This window comes from Talpa europaea (genome assembly GCF_964194135.1).
Source record: "Talpa europaea genome assembly, chromosome: 9".
NCBI classification, from domain to species: domain Eukaryota; kingdom Metazoa; phylum Chordata; class Mammalia; order Eulipotyphla; family Talpidae; genus Talpa; species Talpa europaea.
This window is the reverse complement of record NC_140076.1, coordinates 77,924,852-77,949,510: the sequence shown is the minus strand read 5'-3', so window position 1 is coordinate 77,949,510 and position 24,659 is coordinate 77,924,852. Positions and strand designations below refer to the sequence as shown.

At 50.7% G+C, this 24,659-nt stretch overlaps 1 protein-coding gene across 1 annotated transcript in view; it reads right to left on the bottom strand.

Annotated features, from left to right (window-relative positions):
- The window catches only part of KCNN3 (potassium calcium-activated channel subfamily N member 3), a gene marked incomplete at both ends in the record, with an annotated part of 146,929 nt that overhangs the window by 14,462 nt on the left and 107,808 nt on the right, over positions 1–24,659 (bottom strand). The window contains 2 exons of the mRNA XM_084243765.1: positions 954–1,064; positions 7,410–7,551. Of these exons, the coding sequence (XP_084099891.1) occupies positions 954–1,064; positions 7,410–7,551 (253 nt within the window). The remainder of the gene's footprint in view (positions 1–953; positions 1,065–7,409; positions 7,552–24,659) is intronic.

The window sequence follows — 24,659 nt, the reverse complement described above, 5'->3', positions numbered from 1 at the left end:
CATATTTTTTCTGTGCTGCAACATTAATCACTGAATATTTTCTCTGGCTTTCAAAAGCCCAAATCAGAATGTGCTTGCCCATGAATCTCCTAATCCACTTTCGTTCCAAATGAGAAGGGCTTGTTACAGCAGCTAAGACCCCAGGACCAGGTTCTGACTCTCGTCTCACCAAAAGGGGTGCCTGCAGGAAATCATATTACTGACCTTCGTTCAGCCTGCAACTCTAAAGAATTTTCCATAAAAGCTGTCATTAAATAAACAGCTCCTGCCTTGCTCATTTGGCCTGCTGTTCTCCTGGAAGGCTCATTTCTGTCTCTTCTTAATGGGCCTTTTCTTCTCTGACAATTCAGTGGGGTGTCAGACTTCGAGCAGCTAAATGATTTCCCCATTCCTGCATATTTTCAGTGCTTCAGCCTCCTTAACCACTTGCATAAGGGTACAAGTGAGAAACATTATCCAGAAAATCCAAAAAGGGAGAATTGGATGGTGGCGTTTTGATGAACATTATTTAGGAAAGTGGGCTCTGCTGTGATGAGTGTCATTAATGATTTTTTTTTGAAAGGTCTGGATTTAGATACATTTCCAATATCATGTTTAAGACTCTCTACTGCCCTTCCTAATGAGAACCATGAAAACATTGGAGCACAAACAAAACCATTACCTCATGCTGGTTGATTTATTCAGCCATTAGGCGAGGGGGCGGGTGACACCATTGTATGCTATAGATTTAATTATCAGGATAATTATTTGGTTGCCTGGACTGGGCACAGTCATTTGAGAGAAGACAGGAGCCAGGGGTGCTCAGACATGGTGCCCGTTTTGTGGAGGCTGTGTGCACATGCCCACCACCCTCCACTGAAAGGTGTGTCCTGACCTGCACAGTGTGACGACTTCCTGACTGGCTTTCATGTGGGAGTGACTCCCCCCTAACGATGTGGGCAGTGGTCCTTTACCCGTTTGGTGAGCTGAGTGTCCATCATGAAGTTGTGAACATGCTTCTCGGCTTTGGTGAGTTCCAGCTTTCGGGCCACCACGGCCACCACGAGGGCAGTGCAGCCGGCACCCTGTGGGGGACAGCAAGAGGGCCGGGGAGACAGCACGTCATTATGCAGCAAGGTTCTGGCAGAAGGCTCCAGGTTCCCTGGTGGGTTGCGGGGATTCTGGGAGTGGAGGGGCACCTGAGCTCCCCAGCCACACACAACTGTCCGGGCCCTGGTTACCACGCCCACGAGGGGGTTGGCAACGCTCTTGGCTTAGCTACAGAGCTGACCTTGGGGAGACTGAGTCTTTAGAGAACCAACGGATTCTAAATGGAGCAGGAGAGTGGATGGGGTGGAGGCAGCAGGGAATTTAAAGCAACAGACGATCACCAGGTCATTGGCCAGGCTGGGCAGGGCAGGTGGAGGGCTCCATGCACACAGGCCCTCCCTCCCTTAGACTGCCCCAACCCACTTCCAGCCCCAGCCCACAGGCTGGGAGGAAAGAAGGCCAGGCAAGACCTGGGGGCTGGATGGGAAAACCTCTGGTGGTAGAGTTTTCCTGAAAATAACCTAATGAAGAGGCAACACTGGGCCCTCAGAGGGACACCGGTTGGCATGCACGTGGACACTCAATGACAGGGCTCACTCCTCAGCTGGGTGTTTTTACCAGACATCTTGGCTGTGACTCAGCACAAGCAATCGGCTCTTTTTTGCCTTCACCAGGAGGCTTAAGTGTTCACTCTCATGCAGAGACTCTAAAGACAACAACAGCACTTCCGCCTCAAACTGTGGTTTTAAGGGAACCCATAGAAGAGTAACTCCGCATTTTCCAGAGAGCAGAGGCCCTGTTCTGCAGGGGCAGCTCCACTCCAGGGGACACAGGGGAGGGCCAGTACAAGCAGGTCCTGGGGACTCACTTCTCTCTCCTGTTCCCCGGGCACTGGCTTGCCTGTCTCGGAAATGAGCAGGGGGAGCGCTAATTGAACAAACATCTCCCGATGTTTAAGTCCTCTTCACCGTGCTTCTCCCCTGGGCTGTGAGCACTAGGGGAACTGAGCGATTCCTCCTCCCCTACTTCTTCTCCAAAAGCAGACACCAACCCTGCCCTTGCCTGTTTGCCCTCTGTCTGCACACTGGGCCTCCACTCGCAGAAGAGATGATTAGCTTAATAGAGCCAACAGTCTGATCCTCTAGATCAGATAGAATAGTAATTAGAGTTGCCAGAGAACCCAGTTTAACAGTCAGAGGTCCCAGATTGAAGGAATCAATAACATTTTTGGCTCATAACAGCTAACTATTTGTGTGTGTGTGTTAAAAAACAGAAAAGAATATTTTTTCAAAGTTGGGAGGAGTACCTACTGGCAGGCCAGTCTCCTACTATCTCCTGGATAATCTCTCTTTCCTTCCCCAAGGCTGACAAAGACCAGCCTGGGTAAGGGTTTGCCTGGCAGAGTAGGCAGCACTTTCCCTGGTTTTCCATAGGGGCTCCCATAAAACCAACTTGTGTTTGTGGTATATCTGGTTGTTCAGTCAGCCTCCCATTTCTAGCACAACAAAGTGGAAAGAACTAAGCCAATGTGAACTTTCCCTTTCTACCCTCATTTTCCTCTCTCGTTTAGCACGGTCATGTTTTCGTGACGTCAGTGTCTTGCAGGAGCAAACCCTTGGGCTCCTGCAAGACACTGAGCCCAATTTTCAAGGCTATGAATAGGCAGCTGGGCAGCCTGGTCTGCAGCTGTAATCAATTTGGCCAGATCTCCATAACCAGAAACATAATTAAAAGAAAGCGTCCTAAAGGGAAGAGGCTTGCTCCATTTCCCTTCAAGCAGACCAAGTGTAAGCCTCTCCTTTGCATGGAGTTCCAAACATAGCTTGAGCTGCAAGCCCCAAAGAGGGAAATGTCACCTTGGAACGTGGGATAGAGAGGGCTCTCCATAGGCTCCATGGCCGCTTTTCTCCCTGGGTCCAGGGAAGCTCTACTTAAATCAGCCCTGACAGCTGGGGCAGAATCAGCCTAAAGAAGGCATCTCCCTGCTCACCTGCTCAAAACTATCTCCCTGCTCACCTGCTCAAAACTATCTCCCTGCTCACCTGCTCAAAACTATCTCCCTGCTCAAAACAATCAATCACCCACCATCCCAAATTTCTGGGGTCTCAATGGAGTGCTCCATGGCTCTTGCCCCTCGAATGCAGGGGGTTCTAACTAGAAGAGTGCTTTAACTGAGGAACATCTATCTTATGCAGTCAAGATAAATTTCTTCATGGAGACAGGAGGGTGGACAACTGGGAAGAAGACACTTACCAGATGTCAAGCGCCCTGTAGATATTTGTCTAGAAGATGCTATGCTCTTAAACCCTAGTTATAAATTGAATAGATGGCAGTGCATGCTCTCAACCGTATTTCTTTTCGAATCCATTGTCTGGATGTAATAAGGGAAGTCACCAATAGGGTAACTAACTTGGTCCTTTCCATCCAGAGGCAACCATAGGAAGAGGGGATTGACATCAGCAACCTTCAGAAAGTGGCAGGCAGGGGCTGAAATTCTGACTGCTGGTCCTCTCCAGAGTCTGTCTGCATGGGGGTGGGGGGAGGAGGAATGGGGGGGGGAGAGTTGGGAAGAGGAGAGGGAGGAAAGGAGGGAGTGTAGAGAGATCTGGAGCAGACGCGGAGATAAAACAAGTGTGTGGCCTCTGGCACAGCATGGCGCAGGGCAGGGAAAGAGGAAAGAAAGAAACACAAGAGTAAGAGAGGAGGACGGACAAGTGGAGCTGGAGAGGAAGGAGGAGGAACAGGAGCCTAAGGCGAATCAGAAGTTAATGGTCAACGGTGACTCTTGAGAGAAAGACGAAAGATTCTGGTCTAGCTCTTTCCCCTTGTGGAATGATCACCCCTGTTCCTTTTGGGATGCTGAGTCTCTTCCTTGAGATGAGCTTATCTGTGTGACAGGCTCAAGTTAGTCGCCGGGAAGGCTTGTGTGATGCGAGCTGGTTTTAAGAGACCCTTGCCAAAGACTCGGTTGATCTGGGTGTGTGCAAGCGCATACTGTCCCAGCGAGGAATCTCAGCAATGGCCGGTGGGGGCGTGTGAGGAGAGGAAGGAGTGGGACAGAGAAGGGTTAGCAGCTGTCGGTACGACTTCCATGGGGTCAGATTTTAGAGCAAATCCATGACTCAGACTTTGCCTTCAGACGTGCCAAGTCCTTCATCACCGTGGACACCAACTGAATCTCATGGGTCTTCTCTGTCCAACTCCTGTTTCCTGGGGAGGGTGGCGGGAGGAAGAGGGCCCACCTCTGGTGAGGTCATACTTTCCATAGAAGGCGGCGAGCGGAGCCCAGCAGCGCGTAGAGAAGGGTGGCCGGGATGAGGCACCTAACTCATCTATAGATCTGGACCCAGAGTCTCCTCCGCAAGGATCCTCCCACATTTGTTTCTAAGAAATATTTTCCAGCTGGAAAACCTTAGAAGCTGGAAAAACAAGTATCCCAAGGGGAAAAGTATGAGGTGTTCTTAACTAAAGAAGCATAAAATAAAACAGAAATGAAAGTGACAAATGGAGGAGGGAAGCCTGGAGGATTTACAGTTGGATTCTGTTTCTGCAACAGATTCTATGTAACAACTAAAATAACATCAATTGGTTTCAAACCAAGGTGTTTCAGAGAGAAGCTCATCTTCTAAAACTGACATTAAGCAGATGTCTTGCTGAGCCCTCTTTTCCCCTCCACCCAAAATGACTCAATTTGTGCTACCTTTTACTTCATCATCACTTTCCTTTTGCAGTTCAAAGAAGCATCTCTCATGGAGCCTCCTCTCATGGAGCTCAGGGTTCCCAACAGACATCCTGGAAGGTTCTATTTGTCCCTAACTCCTGAAGGGCCCACCAAGTGAGTCCAGCTTTAGAGAAGGGCTCTATGGAATGGGGTTCCTGCCAAGCCAATGTGGGGGCTCCAAGGCCTTTCAGATCCAAAAGGCAGCAAAGGCACATCTTGACGTTTCCCTTTCATTTCCATTTCCGGGCACTACATATTGACAGCTCGCTCTCTTTCTTCTAACTGTACATTTTTGTAATGGAAAGATGCTGGACTCTGATATATCTGCTTTTGTGGGTGAAATCTCTCAAACACACCGGGTCTGTGCCAACAATGTCAAGTTGTTCAGAAAATTATATACCCTGCTTAATGGTTGATAATTACACCGTTACTGGGATTGCCGGGAGAAAACAATGATTAAGACTATTTACAGCCGCACACACAAATCCTTCCTTTCCCTTCCTGAACAGGCCTTGCCTTGGACTGCATGGTGTCCATGGTAACCAAACAGGAAGCCCTACCTTGAGTAAAGGCACTTGCAATAATAATCCAGAGATGTGCACAGCGTTTGGAGGCCGGGGGAGGGGAGGGAAGCAGTCTCAGCAATGCAAAGACCGGGGAAGGAGTGACTCAGCTAGAAAAGTCACATTTGTTAGTAAAATGCCACTGGGCTCCTCACTGTGGTTGACCCCAGAGTGAGGCAACTGACTTTAATTTGACTAAAAACACTGACAATGAAGAGAGGGGAACCTCCCTGTTCTATAGAGAAGGATGTATTTATGCAGCAGGGTTTTGTTCAAAAGGAGATGAAAGGCATGTGCGGTGTCTTTAATATGGAGGCGGTTAAGGGGTCCTCCTCATCACTTTGTTCTCTCTGCTTTGATCACACCTCTCTCCACAAGGAACAAAACACTCCATTCCAAGAAGCGGCTATAGACCCAGGAGCAAAAGAGGGTGCAGAAAACCACAGCCCAAGGAGAAGGCAGGGCCGGGCCTGGGGTCCTGCCTGCCCCCCCACCCCCCCCACCCCCCACCCCCGCCCTCTGTCAGAGAAGGCAGGAGGGGCTGCAGTGAGGGGACCAGGGAGGCAGTCATGGGCAGCTGCTTGGATGGGCACAGCTCCATGCTGAGAGGGAGAATGGCTGGGATTTAAAAATAACAGAGGCTCCCAGCAGGGCCAATGCACCTATTGGCAGACTGGAGCAGTGCCAGCCTGCTGGGTGAACTGGGTGGGTTCCGAGGCAAAAAGCCCACGCCCCAGGAGCCCCCAGGAGGGGCTGGAAGACAGGAAGGCTTTGGCCTTTGGGCAGCGTATCATTCCTTTCTGAAAGGAAGACTCATCCTTCCCTGGTTTCCTGGTGACAGTTGGAGCTGCTCCAGACAGACTCCTACTAACCGATGGGAGTGTTTGTTCTAAGGCCTTACACTTATCTGTGATTTATCCCCAGCCCGGTGCTAAGCCTAAGTCATTAACTGCTATTTCAGAACTGGCCTGCTAATATGCCCTGGATTTTAGTTGAAAAGAGTAGAGAACTGTGCTTGGCCCTGACATGGCCGCTCTGGACCCCTCCTGCTCACAGGCCTGCAGCCCAGGTGCTGACCCCTGCTCTCAGCGGTTTGAATCTGGCTGCTTTGGCACTGAGGTCAGTCCCAGGAGGCCACCAGGTGGTGGCGGCAGGGAGCGAGGCCGTCCCCCGCTGCGGAGGAGTTAATGGTCTTTCTTCTGCAGGTGGGACTCTTTTTCCTTTCCCTGGAGAAATGGGGGTAAACATGACATCTTTGGGCACACTGAGAGGAAGAATTTTCATGGAAACATGACAGGGGTGTCAAAAGGGCTTCCCGCGGAGAGCTGTAGTACCCCACCATGGAGACCTACAACCGTTCTGTCCATCCTCACACCCTAGCTTCCCTCCAGGGTACTTCTTAGGGTTAGCCTCAGTTTCCTCTTCTAAAAACTGACAGGTGAAGAAGCACCGAGGTCAGGGAAGAGTTCTCTGCCCACATGATCCTCACCACCAACCAGTGAGGAGGGCAGAGTAGCCTCCATCCCCATCTATGTTGAGGATGCTGAGGTCCCACCGGCTACGTACCCACAGTAAGGATGGTGGAGGGAATTCAGCCTCCACATCCCTCTCATACACTGAGCTGTGATGGGCCAACACGGGAGTGGCCAGGCTAACGGGTGGGAGAAATATACCTTGAAGAGGTGCAGCGTGTGGCCAGGCACCCAGGGAGCGTGGGGGATGGGACTGGGCTAGCAGGACACCCCAGGGAAGACCAGCACCTCAACATGCAGATGTGGAAGCCGAAGTCTGAAGAAGTCAGAGCTGGCCCAGGGCCATGAAGTCAAACCAGGACCCAAACCAATGGCCAACCTGGTCAGGGACACGGTGTCAAGCCCAGTTCAGTGCTCCTCCCCAGGCCCTGCCTCTGAGCTCTAGCTAAACTCTTTTAGATGTGGGTCCCAGGGGCTGGGGCCTTTCTCTGCGCAGACAGGTATGCAGGCTGGCAACTAGCAGCTGGCCCCACTCCTGACTAGGAAGGCCCCTCTGAGCTCACTAGAAAGGTCTCTATTCCTGGTGAGGAGGGGGCAGGGTGACAGGCAGAGGCAGGTACTCACCATGATGCCAGTGAGGAGACAGACACCTTTCCCACAGTACGTGTGAGGCACCATGTCCCCATAACCAATGGAAAGGAATGTGATGGAGATGAGCCACATGGCACCCAGAAAGTTACTAGTTACGTCCTGCTGGTCATGGTACCTGCCAAGGGGAAGACAGGAGTTAGTTGAGGGCATCACTGTGGCTGGAGTGAAGGCTTGAGGCAAACCTGGAGGGAGAAGGAAATGCCATCTGCTGAGGTGGGGACAGCGCGATGGTGGCACCCAGATCCCAGTCACTGAGACCCTGCGCACCCAGCTCCAGCTTGCAGCTCCCCATCACCCCCCGCCATGAGCTGGGTCCCAGAGGTAAATGTTTTGTCATGATTTATGCCATATTATAGCCATCCTTTTGGTGTTGGTAAAATAGCTTTGGATGAAATCATGCAGTAATAAAATTTAGATTTCCCCTTCCAAGTCGACAGTCAAAATGTATGTGGATGTGATTAATCTGAAATCACAAGTTCACAAACAGGGAAAATGTCAGAAAAAATCACCAAGCACATTTAGCAATTTCCTGAAGGAAGGCTCATGGATCCCAAAGATTGGCACCTTCCTGGAGTGGGCTGGAGGGCTGCAGCGCCAGAGCTGGCCTGGAGCCATTTCTAAGAGAGGCTAGGGTCTCTGCAGAGGGACAGCCTCTTCTTCTGAGCTGGACAGAGGCTCGTGGCTCTCCCATCCTGAGAAGAGCCACTTGGAAACTTATTACCACCATTCCCTCTGCCCAGTGGCCATTCCTTCCCACCCTTCTCCCTCCAGCCCCTAACACCAAGCCCCTGTGTGCCAGGCTCCGAAACAAAACAAGAGGACTCAGCCCCTGACCTCAGGGCTCTCAGCCCCGGGGACAGGGCTCTGCAAGATGCAGATGTTTGCAGAAGGGTTGAAAGCGGGTGGACAAAGGACCACGGAGACAGGAGGTGCAGGCCATGACCTTGACCCAAAGGTAGAACAGTTAGTCAGAGGTGTGAGCTTTCCAGGCAGGCCTGGGGGAAGGGTGTTCCATGCAGCAGGAAGCCCAGAGTTGGACTCCAGAGGGGCATATAGATGGGCGGGGATGGGTTGAGGGGAAAGGTGGATCTTTCCTCAAGATGCTCTCTAACAGGCTCAGCCTGACTGACATGAAAGGGCCTCTGCATTCTATCCTGCAGGGACATTACTCCTTGAGCTTCTTGGAGGCCACTGGGTAGGAAAGGTCAGACAGGGCCGGGAGACCAAACCAACGGGGCTGTGTAGAGCAGAAAGCCATTTGGGAATCTTAATCAACAGAACTGCATTACCAAAGGCTTATAGAATTAGCACATGGGACTTGCTTGAGACAGGATGTGGCATGTGGAGACCCTCAGAAAGCACTAGCTACTATCTTCAGTGCCCTCCATGCCTGCACAGGGTCTGGACAATTGGCAAATGTTGCTTTCCCTCCCCTTATCCTCTAGCTCAGGTGTACAAGGAAAGCTGCAGGTACAGGTGCATCTGGGGTTAGGCCTAGAAGGAGGCAGACATTCTGTTGTCAGAAAAGAGATGGAGGGCATGTGAGTCAGGGAACATGAGGGCACATTTAACTGCAGGGGATTGCAGGAGCCACACTGTCTCGCCCACGCGCAGCTGCTTCATATACAAACACTCTGATTCTCACAATGTCCTATAAGTATTTTACAGGCGAGCAACTGGAAACACAGAGACATTAAGTGGCTTGTCTGAGGACACACAGGAGAAAATGGAAGCAAAATCTGTGCTCCCTTTACCACTCCACCAGGCATCAAGGAGGTGGAGTGAGCACTGTGCACCTTGGGGATTGTGAAGGAGTTTTAGTGAAAGGAGGGCACCTGGTCTCTAACAGCAGATGAGTTAGCTTCAAACCAGGGGTCCTGATTTTGGAAGATCTTTGATTCAGGATAAGAGGTTTGGATTTAGTCCCAGAGGCCACGGAATTGAACGTAGTTTTGTGCGGAGAAATGACAAGATGCATGACCTGCCGGGAACAGAGGTCTGCAGGTGGTCGGCAGGATATTTAAAAAGATAGAACGAACACAGAGGTGGGGTTGCAGGTGGAGAAGGGTATAGAATCAGGAGGGAGGTGCAGGCAGCAGCCCTTGTCACCTATCTGAGCCTGGTCCCAGCTGACCCAGGGAGCACATCACTGGGGCCTGTCCAGCCCCACTTGAATCCTTTACCAGCAACCAGAGCAGAGGGCGGTAGCCTTTTCATAGTTGTTTGCACCCCAGGGGACATCTGAAGAGCAGGCAGCCCCTCCCCAAAGCACTGCTGGTGGAATGCCTGCCCCATCCTCCCCACTCTCCTTGGCTCCACAGTGGCACTGAGGGCATCTTGGAGGGCTGCTCCTTGCAGTCAGCTTTCTTCTCCCAGGCTGGCCTGGCCTCTGTCTGCGTTCTAACCATATGTGAACAGCACTGGTAGGCAGTGCCCGACTCTGATCCCCAAGGTGGAGTGTAGCCTGCCCCTGCCCCAGTGCCAGCCCCAGCCCAGCTCTGACATGCCCTTCCCATCCCACTCCCACAGCCCTGGGCCCTGCCAGGTCCTCAGGCCACCTCAGTCCCCGATTCCCACGTGCTGATCTCCAGCTGGGACGGGTGGTGGCAGACCCTGGCTTCCGGGCCTATGCCAAATGGTGGTGGCCAGTTCTCCCCAGAGGGATGGGCTGCAGACTGCAGCTGCAAGACTGTTGGTGCGGTGTGTGTTGAGGAGAGGAGAAGCAATTGTAAGAATATCATTCACTGTCACTTCAATCATTTTGATGATCCCCTTCTCGGGGGACAACGGAACATGCTGAGAAGACCTGGATATGCACCCTACTTGCCAGTGGCTTGGAGCATCGTCATGGAGATAAGACATGCGTGAGACTCACCAGGCAGGAAGTGATGACAGCCGGGCTGGTGATTCAGGACTGTGGGAGTGGAGAGCAGAGAGAATGTGTTTCCAAACCTATTCACAATTTTAGAGTGGTTTACACCTGTCACAGATTCACGTACTAATCTCATGCTATTTTTTGCATTAGAGAATTTTGGGGCGAATACAGTTCCAAGTTTTTCTTTAAGGGTTAAGGAATTAGAAAAGGGGTGTGTGTGTGTGTTTTAAGGGTAATTATTAATGTGTCATTAGGGTATGGACTATGTTTTTATCACTTTTTAATATTAGGAAATAATTTTAGGAAATAGTGATAGATATGAGTGATGGTATGATTGGGTAAAAACGATGGATGACTTTTGCTCCTTCCTCAATCCCTCTATAACTAACCGTTTCTGTCCGTTGCTTTTAAAAATAAGCAGACAACCAGGAATCCCCAGACATCTGTGGAAAGTCTCTAACATTAAGACACAGACTAAATCAGTCAATTAAACAAAGAAAAGAACCTTGGATCAAATACAGACCATTCACGGAGAGGAACTCTTGAACAAAATGCTGTATTAACATTGCAAGAGAGAGAATGTCAGCGTGTGGACCCACGAGACAGAACGGCATGCTGCACCAAAGAGTCTTCTTTGAAGGCTGGAAGGTAAATAGAGGAAATCTCCCAAAAGGCAGAAAAAGACAGAACAATGACAGAGGAGAGAAAATCCGTGCGCCAGCCTGCCGCCTCACACAAGGACAGCTTCAGAAAGAGCTGGAGCCAACGGAGGAGGAGAGCGTGATGTCACAGCCATCACTAAAAGTTTCCTTGAACTGAGGGAAACAAGTTTCTAGTACAAGGTCCCCCTGTCCCCAGCACAGCGGATGGAAATAAACGAACACAAGAAATATTACTGGGAAATTTCAGAACACGGTGGGGCGGGGGAGGGAAGTTCCTATAGAGAAGAGTGAGGGGGGAAGGAGGAAAGGGAGGAGAGAGGACGAGGGGGAGGAGGGAGGAGGAGGAGAAATAAAAGAAGAGAAAGAGGAGGAGGAGTGGGAAGAGGAGGAAGGGGAGGAGGGGGAGGGGCAGGGAAGGGGGAGGAAGGGTAAGCAGGAGGAGGGGTAGGAGGAGGGGAGGGAGGGGGAAGAGGAGGAGGAGGGAAGGAGGAGAGGGAGGAAGTGGTAGGGAGGATGGGGAGGGGAGGAGGGGAGGAGGTGGTAGGGAGGATGGGGAGGGGAGGAGGGGGAGGAGGCGGTAGAGAGGATGGGGAGGGGAGGGGGAGGCGGTAGGGAGGATGGGGAGGGGAGGGGGAGGCGGTAGGGAGAATGGGGAGGGGAGGAGGGGGAGGAGGTGGTAGGGAGGATGGGGAGGGGAGGAGGGGGAGGAGGTGGTAGGGAGGATGGGGAGGGGAGGAGGGGGGGAGGTGGTAGGGAGGATGGGGAGGGGAGGGGAGGAGGAGGTGGTAGGGAGGATGGGGAGGGGAGGATGGGGAGGAGGCAGTAGAGAGGATGGGGAGGGGAGGGGGAGGAGGTAGGGAGGAGGAGGAGGGGTGGGAGAGGAGGGGGTAGGGAGGATGGGGAGGGGAGGAGGGGGAGGAGGAGGAGGCAGTAGGGAGGATGGGGAGGGAAGGGGGAGGAGGGGGAGGAGGTGGTAGGGAGGATGGGGAGGGGAGGAGGGGGAAGAGGTGGTAGGGAGGATGGGGAGGGGAGGGGGAGGAGGGGGAGGAGCAGCTTTGGGCTTTTTCCCAGCAACAGTGGAAGCTGGAGGCCACAGAACAAAGGCTTCACAATTCTGAAGGCAGATGATCTCCAAAACAGAATTCTAAACCAGGGAGACCAGAATTCCAAGCCATTCAAGGTGTTAGTTAAATGTGAGTGTGGACGGAAGACATCCTGAGACAGGCACGGCTCTCAGAGAAGTGCCTCCTCTGTACCCTTTCTCAGAAGTCTATGGGAGGTCGTGCTTCCCCCTAAAAGAGACAACCAAGAAGAGGGGAGCCTTGTGATGCAGGAGACTGAAGATGGAAGAGGAGAGAGGCCCAAGGCCTGGGGTGGGGAGGCCCGTGGGTGTTGCTGGGCTCAGGAGTGGAAGTGACCTACCCGACTAGAGCAGGCGGAGGCGCGGGGAGACGTCCCTCCAAGTAGACGGAGCTGACAGAAAACCTGATGAGCCTAAACATCCTGAGAAGCGACTCAGACAACTGCTTAGATTAGAGTTGAATTGGTGATAAATACATAGAAAACAGAGTAAATGAACAAACATGGCAATTAACCAGGAAGAACAAAAAGTCCTGCAAGAAAGGAAAAGTTATCATACTTCACTCCAAGGCTTCGCTGTGAATAGAGTCAAATTAGTGTTGACTGAGTAATGTAAATACTGATTACAGCTCTAACCAAAATTATGATATAATTATGACAGAAGATGGGGGACAGGAAAAGCTGGGCGAAGGAAGGGAATAGATAATACCCAACCCAGAGCATCAACAAGCAGCAACACAGACGTGTTATTTAGAGACATGAAGGTGAGGACTACAATGAGTTAGCAGGGGGTGAAACTCAGTTCCTCCAGAGAAGGGTAAAAGTGTCAAGAACTGGTGGAGGACAGCAAATACCACAGAACAATGGACTCTAAAATGGATGCATATTTAACTTGCATAATATCAAACGCAAAACAAAACCGAAGAGAAAAAATACACCTAACAGAAAGTCACGAAGCACATAATAAGTCAGCGTCGTGAACACACCATCCAGCCCTGGCCTGCGGGCCCACATGTGTGTTCTCCCCATTCAATCCTCCCATCAACTCCAGAGATAAGCAATAGCCTGAACTTCATGTTTATCTTGTGCGTGTTTTTCTCTCTGTCCATATTGGTATACATGCTGAAATAATATGGAATTTAGTTCTGCTGAGCTTACTAAAAATGAAATCACACTACGTGAGTATAGTAGGCAGCCTCTAAAATGGTCATCAATATTCCTTGTCCTCCTGGCAAATTCACATACTTTCGTAATGCCCTTCTTTTGAGGATGGACTGGATCTAGTGCTGGTTTCTGACAAATAGAATATGGCAGGGGTGACGGAATATCACCCTTGGGTTATAAAATGACTATGGCTTCCTTTCTTGGGTGACCTCAGGCCTGTTCTCTATGGATCACCCACTTGCCCTTGGAAGATGCCACTGGCCATGCCAGGAGGCCACCATGTGGAGAGGCCCCTGTGACCAGGGATCACAGCCTCCACCCTACATGAGGGAGCCGGGAGACAGAAGCCCGAAGGTGGAGGCTTGAGGTGAGACCACAGCACTGGCTGCAAGCTTGTCTACATTCTCATGACAGACCTTGAGCCTGAGGTCCCCATTTAGGCTGCCCGGAATACCTGATCCACAGCAACTGTGAGATCATAAATGTTTGTTGTTTTAAGTTGCTAAGTTATGGGGCAAATTGTTACGAGCAATAGACAACTAATACAATGAATTCCTTTTTTCCACTCAACATAATGCTGATCTATGTGTCTTTAGTGTATTTTCATTGATGTACTGTGTTTCATCATGTGAATACATCATTATTGATTCATTGCCCTATTGATGGATATTTAGATTGTCAGGTTTTTCCTCTAATGAGCAAAAAATATTGCTGCAGACATTCTTAATAATAACTATTGCTGCATTGTGTAAGAGTTTCTCTAGGACACTTCTGCGTTTGTAGGATCTATTCATATTTAACTTCATTAGAAAATAGTAAGTTGCTTTCTAAAATGGTGGCACCATGAAGCTCCCCCAGCAGAAAGGAATGTTCACTTTTGCCAACTAGTGGGTACACTGGTATTTCATCATGCTTTTACTTTGCATTTCCTTGGCAAAAGCATAGTATTCTTCATGTTTATGGGTCATTCATGCTTCTTCTTCTGTAAAATATCATTCATGACTTTTGCCCATTTTACCATTGTTTTGTTTTTGTGTTTTAGTCTTCTTTATGTATTCTAGATAGGAAGAATTTTGTCAGTGTGTGTTGCAAAGATTATCTGGGTTGTGACTGGTTTTTTTATTTCCTTTCTTTATAGTGTACTTAATGAGTGGACATTTTAAATTTTACTGATGTTGAATTTCTCATCCTTTTCATTTGTAATTAGTGACGTGCATGATTTTTAAAGAAATCCCTTCCTGCCTATAGTTTTAAGACTTTCTTTTAAATGTTTCTAAATGCTGCCTTTCACATTGAAGTCTTGAATTCAGCTGGAATTTATTTTATGTATGGTGTGAGGTAGGGATATGATTTACTTTTTTTCATATGGATAGCCAATTCTCCTAGGTCCACTGAATGATCAGTCCATCCTATTAATCCCATTGACTCTCAGTGTTGCCCCTGTCATATATGTTCTAAGCGAAAGAGATGTTATTTTGGGATTCTCTATTCTGTTCCAGGAGTTACATTATAGCTCTCTTTGTTATCTTTCCTAACACATCATAGTGCTCAATAAACATTGTGGAATGAATATGGCCTGATTGCTGCTTCTCCTGTCCCCTGTGAAAGTGAGGTTCACACCAGTAATTCAGTGAAGCACATTAAAGGGACTTCAGTTCTCTTCAGTAGATAAATTTTTGTTAAAATAGCTACCAAATTCCTTGGACTTTGAATCAGTTCTCACTATTAATAAGAACTCAGCTTCTTGACATCAGCTATGACCCAACTCTTTCCACACAGATCTTAGAGATTTGAAGGTTCTAGCCATTTATCCTGGGTCTTGTTTGCTTGCTGGAAATTTGCAGGAATTGAGCCAGGTCTTCTACAGAACTCCAGCCAAGTGATTGCTTTGTTTTCACCTTCCAGTAATTCACCAGCTTTACACAGTCAGACCCCAACCCTCACGGTGCCGTGGAGCCTGCACTTGCTGAGCTCTCCAGTGAAAAACCCAATAGTGTGTCCTTAGCTTGACCCCTTGTTGGCCTTTGACCCCCAATGTGCCCCCTCCTCAAAACACTGTCTTTCTTTGGTATTTTCAGTGGTTTCCTCCTGTGCTTACTATACTTCTGGGCTTCTTCCTCTGACCTCCTCTTCAATGTTGCTGTGCTCCAAGCTTGCCTGGATATATACCTTTCTCGCTCCTGTTATGCCTGCCACTGTCTTCACTGACCCCTTCTAAATGACCCTTCAAGACATGGCTCAAATCCCACCCTGACCCCCCCCCAGCCAAAGTGAGCTCTTTGTCTCTAACCGCCGCACCACCCTGCCTCTGCACACTATCTCGGGTAGGAGACCACCAGGGTGTTTGGTGTCATGATTGAATTCATGACTCTAGGGTCAGATTATACTCAAATTCAGATGTTGTCTCTTAATATTTGCATGACCCTTTCTCAGATTCCCCACCTGTAAAAGGGGATAATACTTGTACTAACTCATGGAGTTACCGTAAGAGTTAAATGAGCTGCTATGTCTTGACAGTTAGAATAGCACCTGGCGCGCAGTCACACTAGGAGAGGTTGGTTGTTGTGCTATGACCATCTTGTGTGTATCTGGCACAGCAGAAGGAAAAGAGGATCTGGAGCTAAAAGACTGCCTTTCACATCCCATAGGTTTTGTGACCTTGAACTGTCTCAAGATCTGTCTCCTCTTTAGGGAGCAGAGTGTCATCATGTCTTCCCTGCCTATCCCACCCGGAGCAAATGTGGAAGGGTTTTGTCAGTCTTCAGTGGGTGATACAGACAGCAGCCTCTGCTTGACGGTCAAGGAGCCTCCCACCCAGGATTGCCCCCCGGAGCATCTCCTGGTGACATGGGAAGCCACAAGGGACGTGGTGGGAGACCAGGCAGCAGACACCATCATGCAGGAAAATTTTCATTCCTGCCAGGACTACTTTTACTTGTCCTCGTCTCATTGTCGTTCCAGGCTGGCCACAGCCCCATCCCTCTTTGTAGTGACTTGCAATTTAAATCTCTAACTGCTCTGCCTTCAAAATACACCCAGAACCTGACCTCTTCCCCTCTTCTTCGCTGCTGACCCTTGGCCAGGCCCTGCCCTCTCATCTCTGCCACCACAGTAGTCGCCTAACTGATCTCCCTGCTTGGTCTCCTGGTCTCCTTACAGCAGCTGGTGCTCCTCTCAAAAAGGAGAAGAGCCCATGTCACGTCTGTTCAGACCCTCCTGTATTTCTCCTGTATCCCTCGGAACTAAAGTCAGAGTTCTATGGGGCCCAAAAGGGCCTAACAACCCCTCAAGCCCCTGAGGCCCCTTGGGCCCCATATCCCGTGAGCCACCCCTTCATTGGTTCTCCTCCTGACCCTGGTGTCTGTCTGGCTCCAGCTTTACTCCTGTCTTGGAGTTTGGGGTTCTGCTAGTTCTTCTCCCTAGAAGGTGCTCACCCTGGGACTTCAGCCTTTGGCTCAAATGCAAGGAGTCACCTGCCAGCCTGTTTGATGGCACCGGCCCAGGCCCACTGCAGCCCAGCATCCCTGTCCTCTTGCATCCCTGTCCTCCAGCACACGTGGCCCTGACACAACAGACACTGGGCTTTTTTTTTTTTTTTTATGTTTATTGACTGCCAACCCCCAGTAGAATATAAGCTACATGAAGGGAAGGGCTTTTTCTGCTTTGTTTACTCTTTTCAAGTGCCCAGTAAATATTCATCAAACAAATGAGTGAAAATGAATGATCCCATTTTGTCTTTAGCACAAGCCAGCAGGAGAAGGTCTGCAGAGCTGACAGTAATCTCGAGTTGATAATGAAGCAACAAGACGCTCGAGAGAGTAGCTGCCTAACTAGTCTCACAGCAAGTAAGTGAAAAGTATTTCTTCTGATTCTAAAAATGGCAGTTGTGGTGAGTAGGGCACGGTGGGGGTGGAGCGGTGTCTGTGTGTCGGGCAGGACCAGCCCATCTTCAGGGTCACGGCCATCGGCTCTGTGCATCCCGCGAGTGCCAGTTCGTATTAGGAGCTGAGAAGCTCTTGTGAGAAGGGAGGCCTTCTCATTGTGTCCTGGGTGTGACGCCCATCCCCACCTCTACCTCCACCTGGGCCTCCAAAGGAATCAACTCCTAATTACCAGCGCCCTCAGTGTGCTAGGGCATGTGATTACAGCCTGAGGGAGAAAATTGCCATTTCTTAAAGTGCTGTGAGCTTCAGTTGAGGAGGACTCGAGCACTGCTTGAGGCATGTGAAGGAGGATCACTGAAATTCAAAGTTAGCTGAGGAACAAATGGCTGTTGCGACTTCAGGGCTGCTGCTGTTCATTCCAGCTCCAGGAGAATTGACTAGAAGGCACACACAAAAGTCCCCTCTCGTCTTAAAAACAATTTCCCTTATAAACATCTTAAAACTGAACAGCATAGCTTTGAAGACTCAGGGCTGACCCCGAGCCCGGGTTGACACCTGTCACTCCCTTGCCAGCTCTGTTCCTGTAACTAGTGTCCTATTTTTGAAGAGTTGGCTTTGAAGTTAGGAAAATAAGGATGTTTCCTTCTACCAGGTAATTCAAGGCAACAGCCCAGGATCTGTCTTTCCACAGCAAATCTAAATCTAGTCTTTTATTTCCAGTCCCAAGAACTAACAGCATGGGTGCAAGGCCTCCAGTTATTTTTAAAAGGGGAGAAAACCACTACCACCAAAGCACGGCAGCTCCGGCAAACGAGTTGTGACTTGCCATCAAACAGACCAGCTGTTCTCCATCATCTGTGAAGGTGGCTGGCGTGGCTGCTTCTCCCAGCTGTGGGCATGCCTGTCGTCTTTGGCGATTTTCGGCAGAGACATCTGCCAAGGTGGAAGAGTAGGACATCTGGCTTGGGTCACACATCTGGATGCAACCTCTCCACAGCCTTGGAGGAGTCCCAACAAGAACGCCAGTTAAGCTTCTCGGTGCATGTTTCTCTTGGGTCTCCTCTCTTTGTTGAGCTAAAAGGCTTTGCTCGACAGCTTCACAAATGGATGCACCATTTGAGGGGAGCCAGCTGCCATTTCTTCCACAGTCCATTTTCTTCTTAAAGGAGAGCACTGTCAACCTCTTTGAATTGTTATTAAGTGAAAAACCCAGATGGCTCATCTGGCAAATCCTTCTGAGTCAGTTTCTCTATTTGCAATGTTTTCTTTCTTATTAAAAAATATTTCCATGTTTCCTGATTTGGAAATGTTTAATAAAATGCATGAAAATGGAGAAAAACAATATGTTTGGAAGCAGCACGGTTCCACGGGAAGCGTGTCTTCCACATGCTAGCAGGTGGCCTGTGGCGAGAGCGTGGGGGTTGGGATCCCAGCCCACCACCTGTCGGCTTTGTGGCCTATGGCAGGTGCTTCCCTCTCTCCACATCTCAGGCTTTCCCTTGGTAAACAAAGCATATAGAACCTCTATTTTGGGATTGTGTTGCTGGTTAAATGAGATAGCAAATCTAAAATCCTGTGTAGCACCTGGTGCTTATTAAATGAATGAGTTCATTTAATCAACAGCTATGAGTGAGGCCCTTACCACACACTGGACTTGGCATCTAATCCATGGAATTTACAGTTCAGAAAGGACATCAGGCAGGCAAATGAAAGCAAAAAAAAATGGGGGGGTGGGGGGGTTGAGTTACAATCCAGAGGAGTGCCGAGGAGTGTGAGGGCGCCGTGCAGGGAGTTTCCCTGGGCTCCACAGTCACAACACGCTGGAGCCGAAGGAGTGAGGCTAGAGTAGGGTGGGCAGTGGGGTGCTCCGGGTGGAGGGCTAGCTCTGGAGAAGCCTGGGATGGGTGGGAGGCCAGTGGAGCAGGAGACAGGGAGGATAGAGAAGCGCTCCCTCAAGGTCACTGGGCAGCGTGAACACACTGGCACCGTGGGCCCACCCCAGGCCCCATGCTCCATCTCCCTCACCTCAATTTTCCTTTCCACTGCTTCTCTGTTCTTTCTTCCCTCTCTGAGATCCTTCCTCCTCCTCTGAGATCTTCCCACCCCCCTTTTCTCTCTCCGCTCTCATTTTCTCTTTCACTGGCTCAGCCTCTTTCTCATCTCTCCTTGGAGGGACCCGCAGTGGGAGCCCCCGCGTAGGGTTAAGGGACTTCCGCCTCCAAAGAGGTAGCAGCGCCCACAGGGACACCAATCTCTGCTTCAGGATGGTTGGCTGACGGAGCAAATGTGTGTTTCACACCTACTGGGTGGCCAGACGCTGATCCATAAGGGAAGCTTCGCAGGCCCCTGCTCGAGGGGCCCCCTCCCCACTGTGGAGTCAGAATCTTGTGACAGGAGCTGGGGAGGGCTGCGCCAGGAGACCCACAAGACCTCATCTTCCTGGGGTCCTCAGCCTGTAGCCCTCTGCCTTTGGGGGCACATGTTCCCTCATGATTTTGACCGCTACCTCCCAGACCTTGGGAATGGGCCCAATCTCCCACTGTGCTCCGGAGCCACAGACCCAGCTACCGGCGCGGGGCTTCTCGGGGGAGACAGCAAATAACTAAGCTTGACTTATCCTGAGCCCTGTTCATTATCTTCCCCTTCCCAGAAGACAGGTCCCCTCCAAAGCTACCCCTCTTCCTTCTGCATCTCCCAGCTGAGGACAACGCCTCTACCCAGCCACCCCAGGACACTGAGCATGGCTCTGGAACTCTCTCCACCGTGACCCCACATCCAGTAAGTCAGCCCTGCTGGTTTGGGATCCTCTTGTTCTCAAACCTGTCCCTTACTCTCCATCCCAGCCACCCACCCCTGGGTGGAAATGGCATTCACCCTGCGCACACCCCCACAGCCATCTCCCCGAGGGTCTCTGTCTCACAGTCATCCTTGCGTTGCCCTCAATTCCACACTGCAACCAGGAAAATCTTTCCAAAACATAAGGCCCTCCCCTGCTCAAAACCCACCAGGGACTCCTCTGGCCAGGGGTGGGGAGACTAACAAGGTGTTCTTAACCCCCGTGTGGCTGTCAGGGATATCCAAACAATCTATCTAGGACTAAGCAGTTGAAGACATGACATTTGTGAACCATTTGCTGTTCTGAGTCAGGGTGGTTTCCAGGCTCTCCCTGTGATAATATCACTCCCACTCTCGTGTACTCTGACTTGCTCTCTCCCGTGGAAAGGAAGGGGGCGGGGACTCCAGCTAGCCTGAGAGAAGTGATTTATAACGTTGGCACACCCACGGAAGAAGGCAGGGTTCTGAATGCCATCTCTCCTGCATCGCTGGATTAAAGAAGCAATAAGCAAGTTTGGGAGCTGTTGACTTTGATAGAAGATTATGTCCAAACTTCTTAGACTGGTGATAAGGCTGGCCCCTGCCAACCTCTCTAGCCAGGAGCACAGCTGACACTGCAGGCTGACACCCTGGTATTCTCTCCCCAGCCCCCTGCTCATGGTGGTCCCTCTGTCTGGAGTCCTCTCGGACTCAGGAAATCACCTCCTCCAGAAAGTCTTCCTGGATTAAGTGCTCTCTGCTGAGCTCCCTTAAACCCTGCACTCCTCTCTGTTACCTCCTACCACGGGGTCTAGCAGTGGGTTCACCCTTCTCCACAGCCCAGGTCACCAGGTACTTTAAAGGCAGCTCAGAAAACCTTCTACAGGAGGCAGTGAATGAAACAGACCTCTGGGGGAGATGACATTCAAACCTGGTCTCATCTCGCTCCCCTCTGTGGGCCTCTGCTTTCTGTCTGAAAGTCACTGCAAGCTTTCTCTCATAGCTGCTGTCTTTGGTTTTCATTCAGTCCCACCTGCCTGGGGCCTCAGGTCTGCAGCCTGTGCGCTTTCTCTCTCCTGCTGAGCCTTTCCCCAACGTCTGCCATCAGCAACAGAGCGTGACTCGGAAGCAAAGGGGCTTCACAATTCTTAGCTTTTTATATAGAAAGACAAGAATAACTGTGGTTGAGATTCTTGCAAAATATTCCCTCAAAGACCTAGAGATTATCAACCTCTCATCTTATTTTATTTCTGGAACCACCTCTGTGAGGTAGGTAGGACTGGTTAGTTAGCCCATTTTAAGAGATAACAATCATCATTTGCCAAGTGCCAGCCTGATCCCACCCGGGCCACACCTGATGCACACAAGCTCATTCAGTCCTCAGAATGAGATTCATAATTACCGTTCCCCATTTTCTGGGGTTGGAAACAGGCTCAGCCAGATTAGGGGACCTGCACAAAATAAAACCTCTACTGAGGGACAGAGGCTGAGTGCCAGGCTGACTTGGCCTAATTCGAGAGTCCCATCTTTCACCATGTTAAGCCTTTGAAGAAGTGGGTGCAATCCCCAGATTGCTGGGGATTCTCCCTTTCTTGGGTAGCTGATCCTGCATGGGTATCACACTGAGTCACTTTCACAAGGGGGTAAGCCAGGGCCAGGGCTGGGAGGATGCAACTCTAGAGGCCAGTCACAGAGCTAGCAGTGTGCATGGCGCCCCCTGGAGGGCAGTGTGGGGCAGGCGGTGGTCCTGGCTGGAGCCTGTGAAGAAGGGTGTCTAGTCTCTTAGGCTTTCCAGAAAAAATGAAAGGTAGGCAGTACAGAAGAGCAACTGTTAAGGAGAGCACAGAGCTGCAGTCTCACTGGGCCTTGTCAGTGTGACAGGGAGGTGGGGGCTGCCCGCCCGTGACCAGCACAAAGAGAAACAAGATGGAAGAAATACTCTGCAAAGGACTTTTCTTGTTGCTGTTTCCCAGGAAAATGGGGCTTCCAGGACAGGACGTGGGGGCTCTGGCTGGTTGAACAGCTTCTCCTACTTTTGAGAAGGAGGGGTACGTCTGGGTACCCCCAGATAGCAGAGGGAATGGAAAGAATTCAGACTTGGCAGAGGGAATATGGGAACTTGGGGAAAAGGGTTGCCACGCTTAAGGGAGCTGCAGGCTGTACCCTGGCCTGGACGTGGAAAGGGGGTGCCTCCGACCTCTTCCCACAAACCTGGGTGTCCATGTGGCCCACTTCCTCGAATTTCTGGAAGTGGGCTCTGGTCACATGAAGGGCTAGGCGTGGTCTCAGGGGCTGGCCCACGTCCACCTGTCCCACCTGACGAAGCCCTGAATCTCATCAGAAATAATGCTAAGCCTGAAATTCAGAACTATGTGGAGAACAAAATGGAGACAGCCAGCATACACCCAATTTTTCCCCTCAAGGGGCGGGGGGTGGCTTTCTTGCTGGAGGAACTTCTAAATCTCCAGAAGTGACACGCCCCAAGATCTATGAGAGCAGCAGCTGGAAGGAAAGGCTCATGTCCTGGGGTGTAAGCCAGGCCCTCCTTACTGCTTTCCTCAGTCCCAGGAGCAGATGAAGGGATTCAGCTGGGGAGACGCTGCCCTAGGATCCCAATTCCTTTTTTCTGCCTCTTGAACTGAGAGTCTTGCTGGAAGAAAAGAAGGAGCAAGACAAACAGGAGAGAACCCACCTGGAGCTTCTTCCCCTCTGCAGGGCCTGAGGAGAACGTAGAAACGCCCCCAGCACCAGCCAGTGCACTCGTAGCCCTGGGTCTCCACAAGCTCATCTGAGAAATGAGGGAGCCCGGGGCACGGGTGCCTCAGGCCCCCTTCCAGCTCTGCGTGACTGTAGCTCTCTGAGAACTTTCTTCTTTCCCCACTGCCCACACAGGGCAGGGTGCTGGTAGGTAGGGAACTGCGCAGCTGCGGCTCCCCTCCTTGCAGCCTGGAGGGTTCCAGTCTGGAGAGACATGGATTCCCAGGAGGCTTGCCCCAAGTCACCCAATGATGAGTGTCCTTGGGAGCACACCAGGGTTGCTCAACTTCTGGGCCTTTCTAGGGGAGGGAGAGAACAGGCACAGACATACAAGACTAGGAAGGACATGCTTTGCCTATTGGGTCTGCTTTGTCTCTGGGAGTCACTGAGTGTTGTGGCTACCTCTAACCTCATACACCTCATTCTTCTCAGGTAAGGAAATGGAGGCCAGAAAGGGGAGAGCCACGGCTCAAGCCCCTGTGCTTCTCGCCACGCACTGCCTTTGTCTACCCACAAGGCACCGGTCATGGCATCAGGGATGATCTGCCTCAGGAGAAAGACCTTTGACTGGGAGCTCAGACTCTCTCCAACTGGCGGTGGGACTCTAGACACGTCTTTTCCCTTCTCTGAGCTTTGGTTTCCTCAGATGTAAAATGTGGGGACTGAGTTAAATAAGCTCCAAATTCCCTCCTAGCTCTGAGTTAAATGCTGAATTTTTAAATCACACTTTGTCCTGGCCCCACTGCCCCATCTCTGGGGAGATTGTGACTATAAGCCCAGGAGCCAGGCCTCTCCACAGACAGAAGGCCCGCAGCATCCCAGGCGAACAAGAGAAAGCCAGAGATCAGCTCAGGTGCCACCTTCACCCAGGGACCGCATTCTCGTGGCCACAGCAGGCACCTGCAAGTGACACAGAGCCCTCAGGAGCCCCGAGCCAAGGTGTCTGACCACTGAGCACTTGGGATTGCTGAACAGAACAGGAGGGGTCAGCTGGGGCTTGGTCATCACCAAGGAGTAACACCAGCTCCCTCAGAATCACCATGGCAGCCCATCTGTCTGCCTGTCTGTCTCTCCCCTCCTCTCACCACCTCATGGGGTCCCCATCCCAGCACCCTGGCCCTGGCTGGCTTCATAGGAAGCAACATTCCCAGAGACACTTGTTACATATTGCCAGGCAACAAAACGCTGGCTGAAACCACAACTCACCTCTGACACTGCATAGGACTGGAACCCAGCGGATGAGAGGGGGCTGCCAGAACAAAGGAGAAGCTTCAGGAGGGAAAGCAGCAGAGCTGAGCAACCACCAAAAGCAAAACGCAAGAGCCCAGACAGTTGTATAAAGTGCCGAAAAAGCAAACAGATGGGAAGGAAAATTTGACTCACTGAAATTAGGGAGACAGACAGGGAAGGAGACATGGAGTCCTCTGGGTGTTAAGTCCTCGAAAGGCCTCTTTTTTTTTTTTTTTAATCAAATCTGTCATGACTGGAGTTGAGGTTGTTGATAAGGAAGAGGATGGAATGACAATAATGGTGATTCCTTAGGCAAACCCTTATCTATTGGCTTCTGCTTTGAGATGATGAGTGGTTTTATTAAACACCTCTCAAGTAAAGGCACAGACTTTCCAGGAAACACAATTAGCCTCTAAAACAAAGATCATCCCCGCCACTGCCATCATCTAAACACAGATCCATTCATTTTTTAGCCTAAGTGACCCTGGGCTCTGAATCTTTGCTGCCCCTCTCCTGGCAGCTAAGTACAGGGGTGTTGGCTGCCTATTGGAAGGAAGGTAGGCATGTAGGCAGCTAAGAATATCTTGCTACCAACTGGGACTCATGGCACTCTCCCTGGGGGCCATTCAGCATTGCGGGGGCGCCCAGGGAGCAGGGGCACCTGGGTGGATTCCTGTTCTTGGCACCATGCCCACTCGCAGGTCAGAATGACATCCTGATGACTCCAGAGTGTGAAGGCTACCTGCAGAGCTTCAGA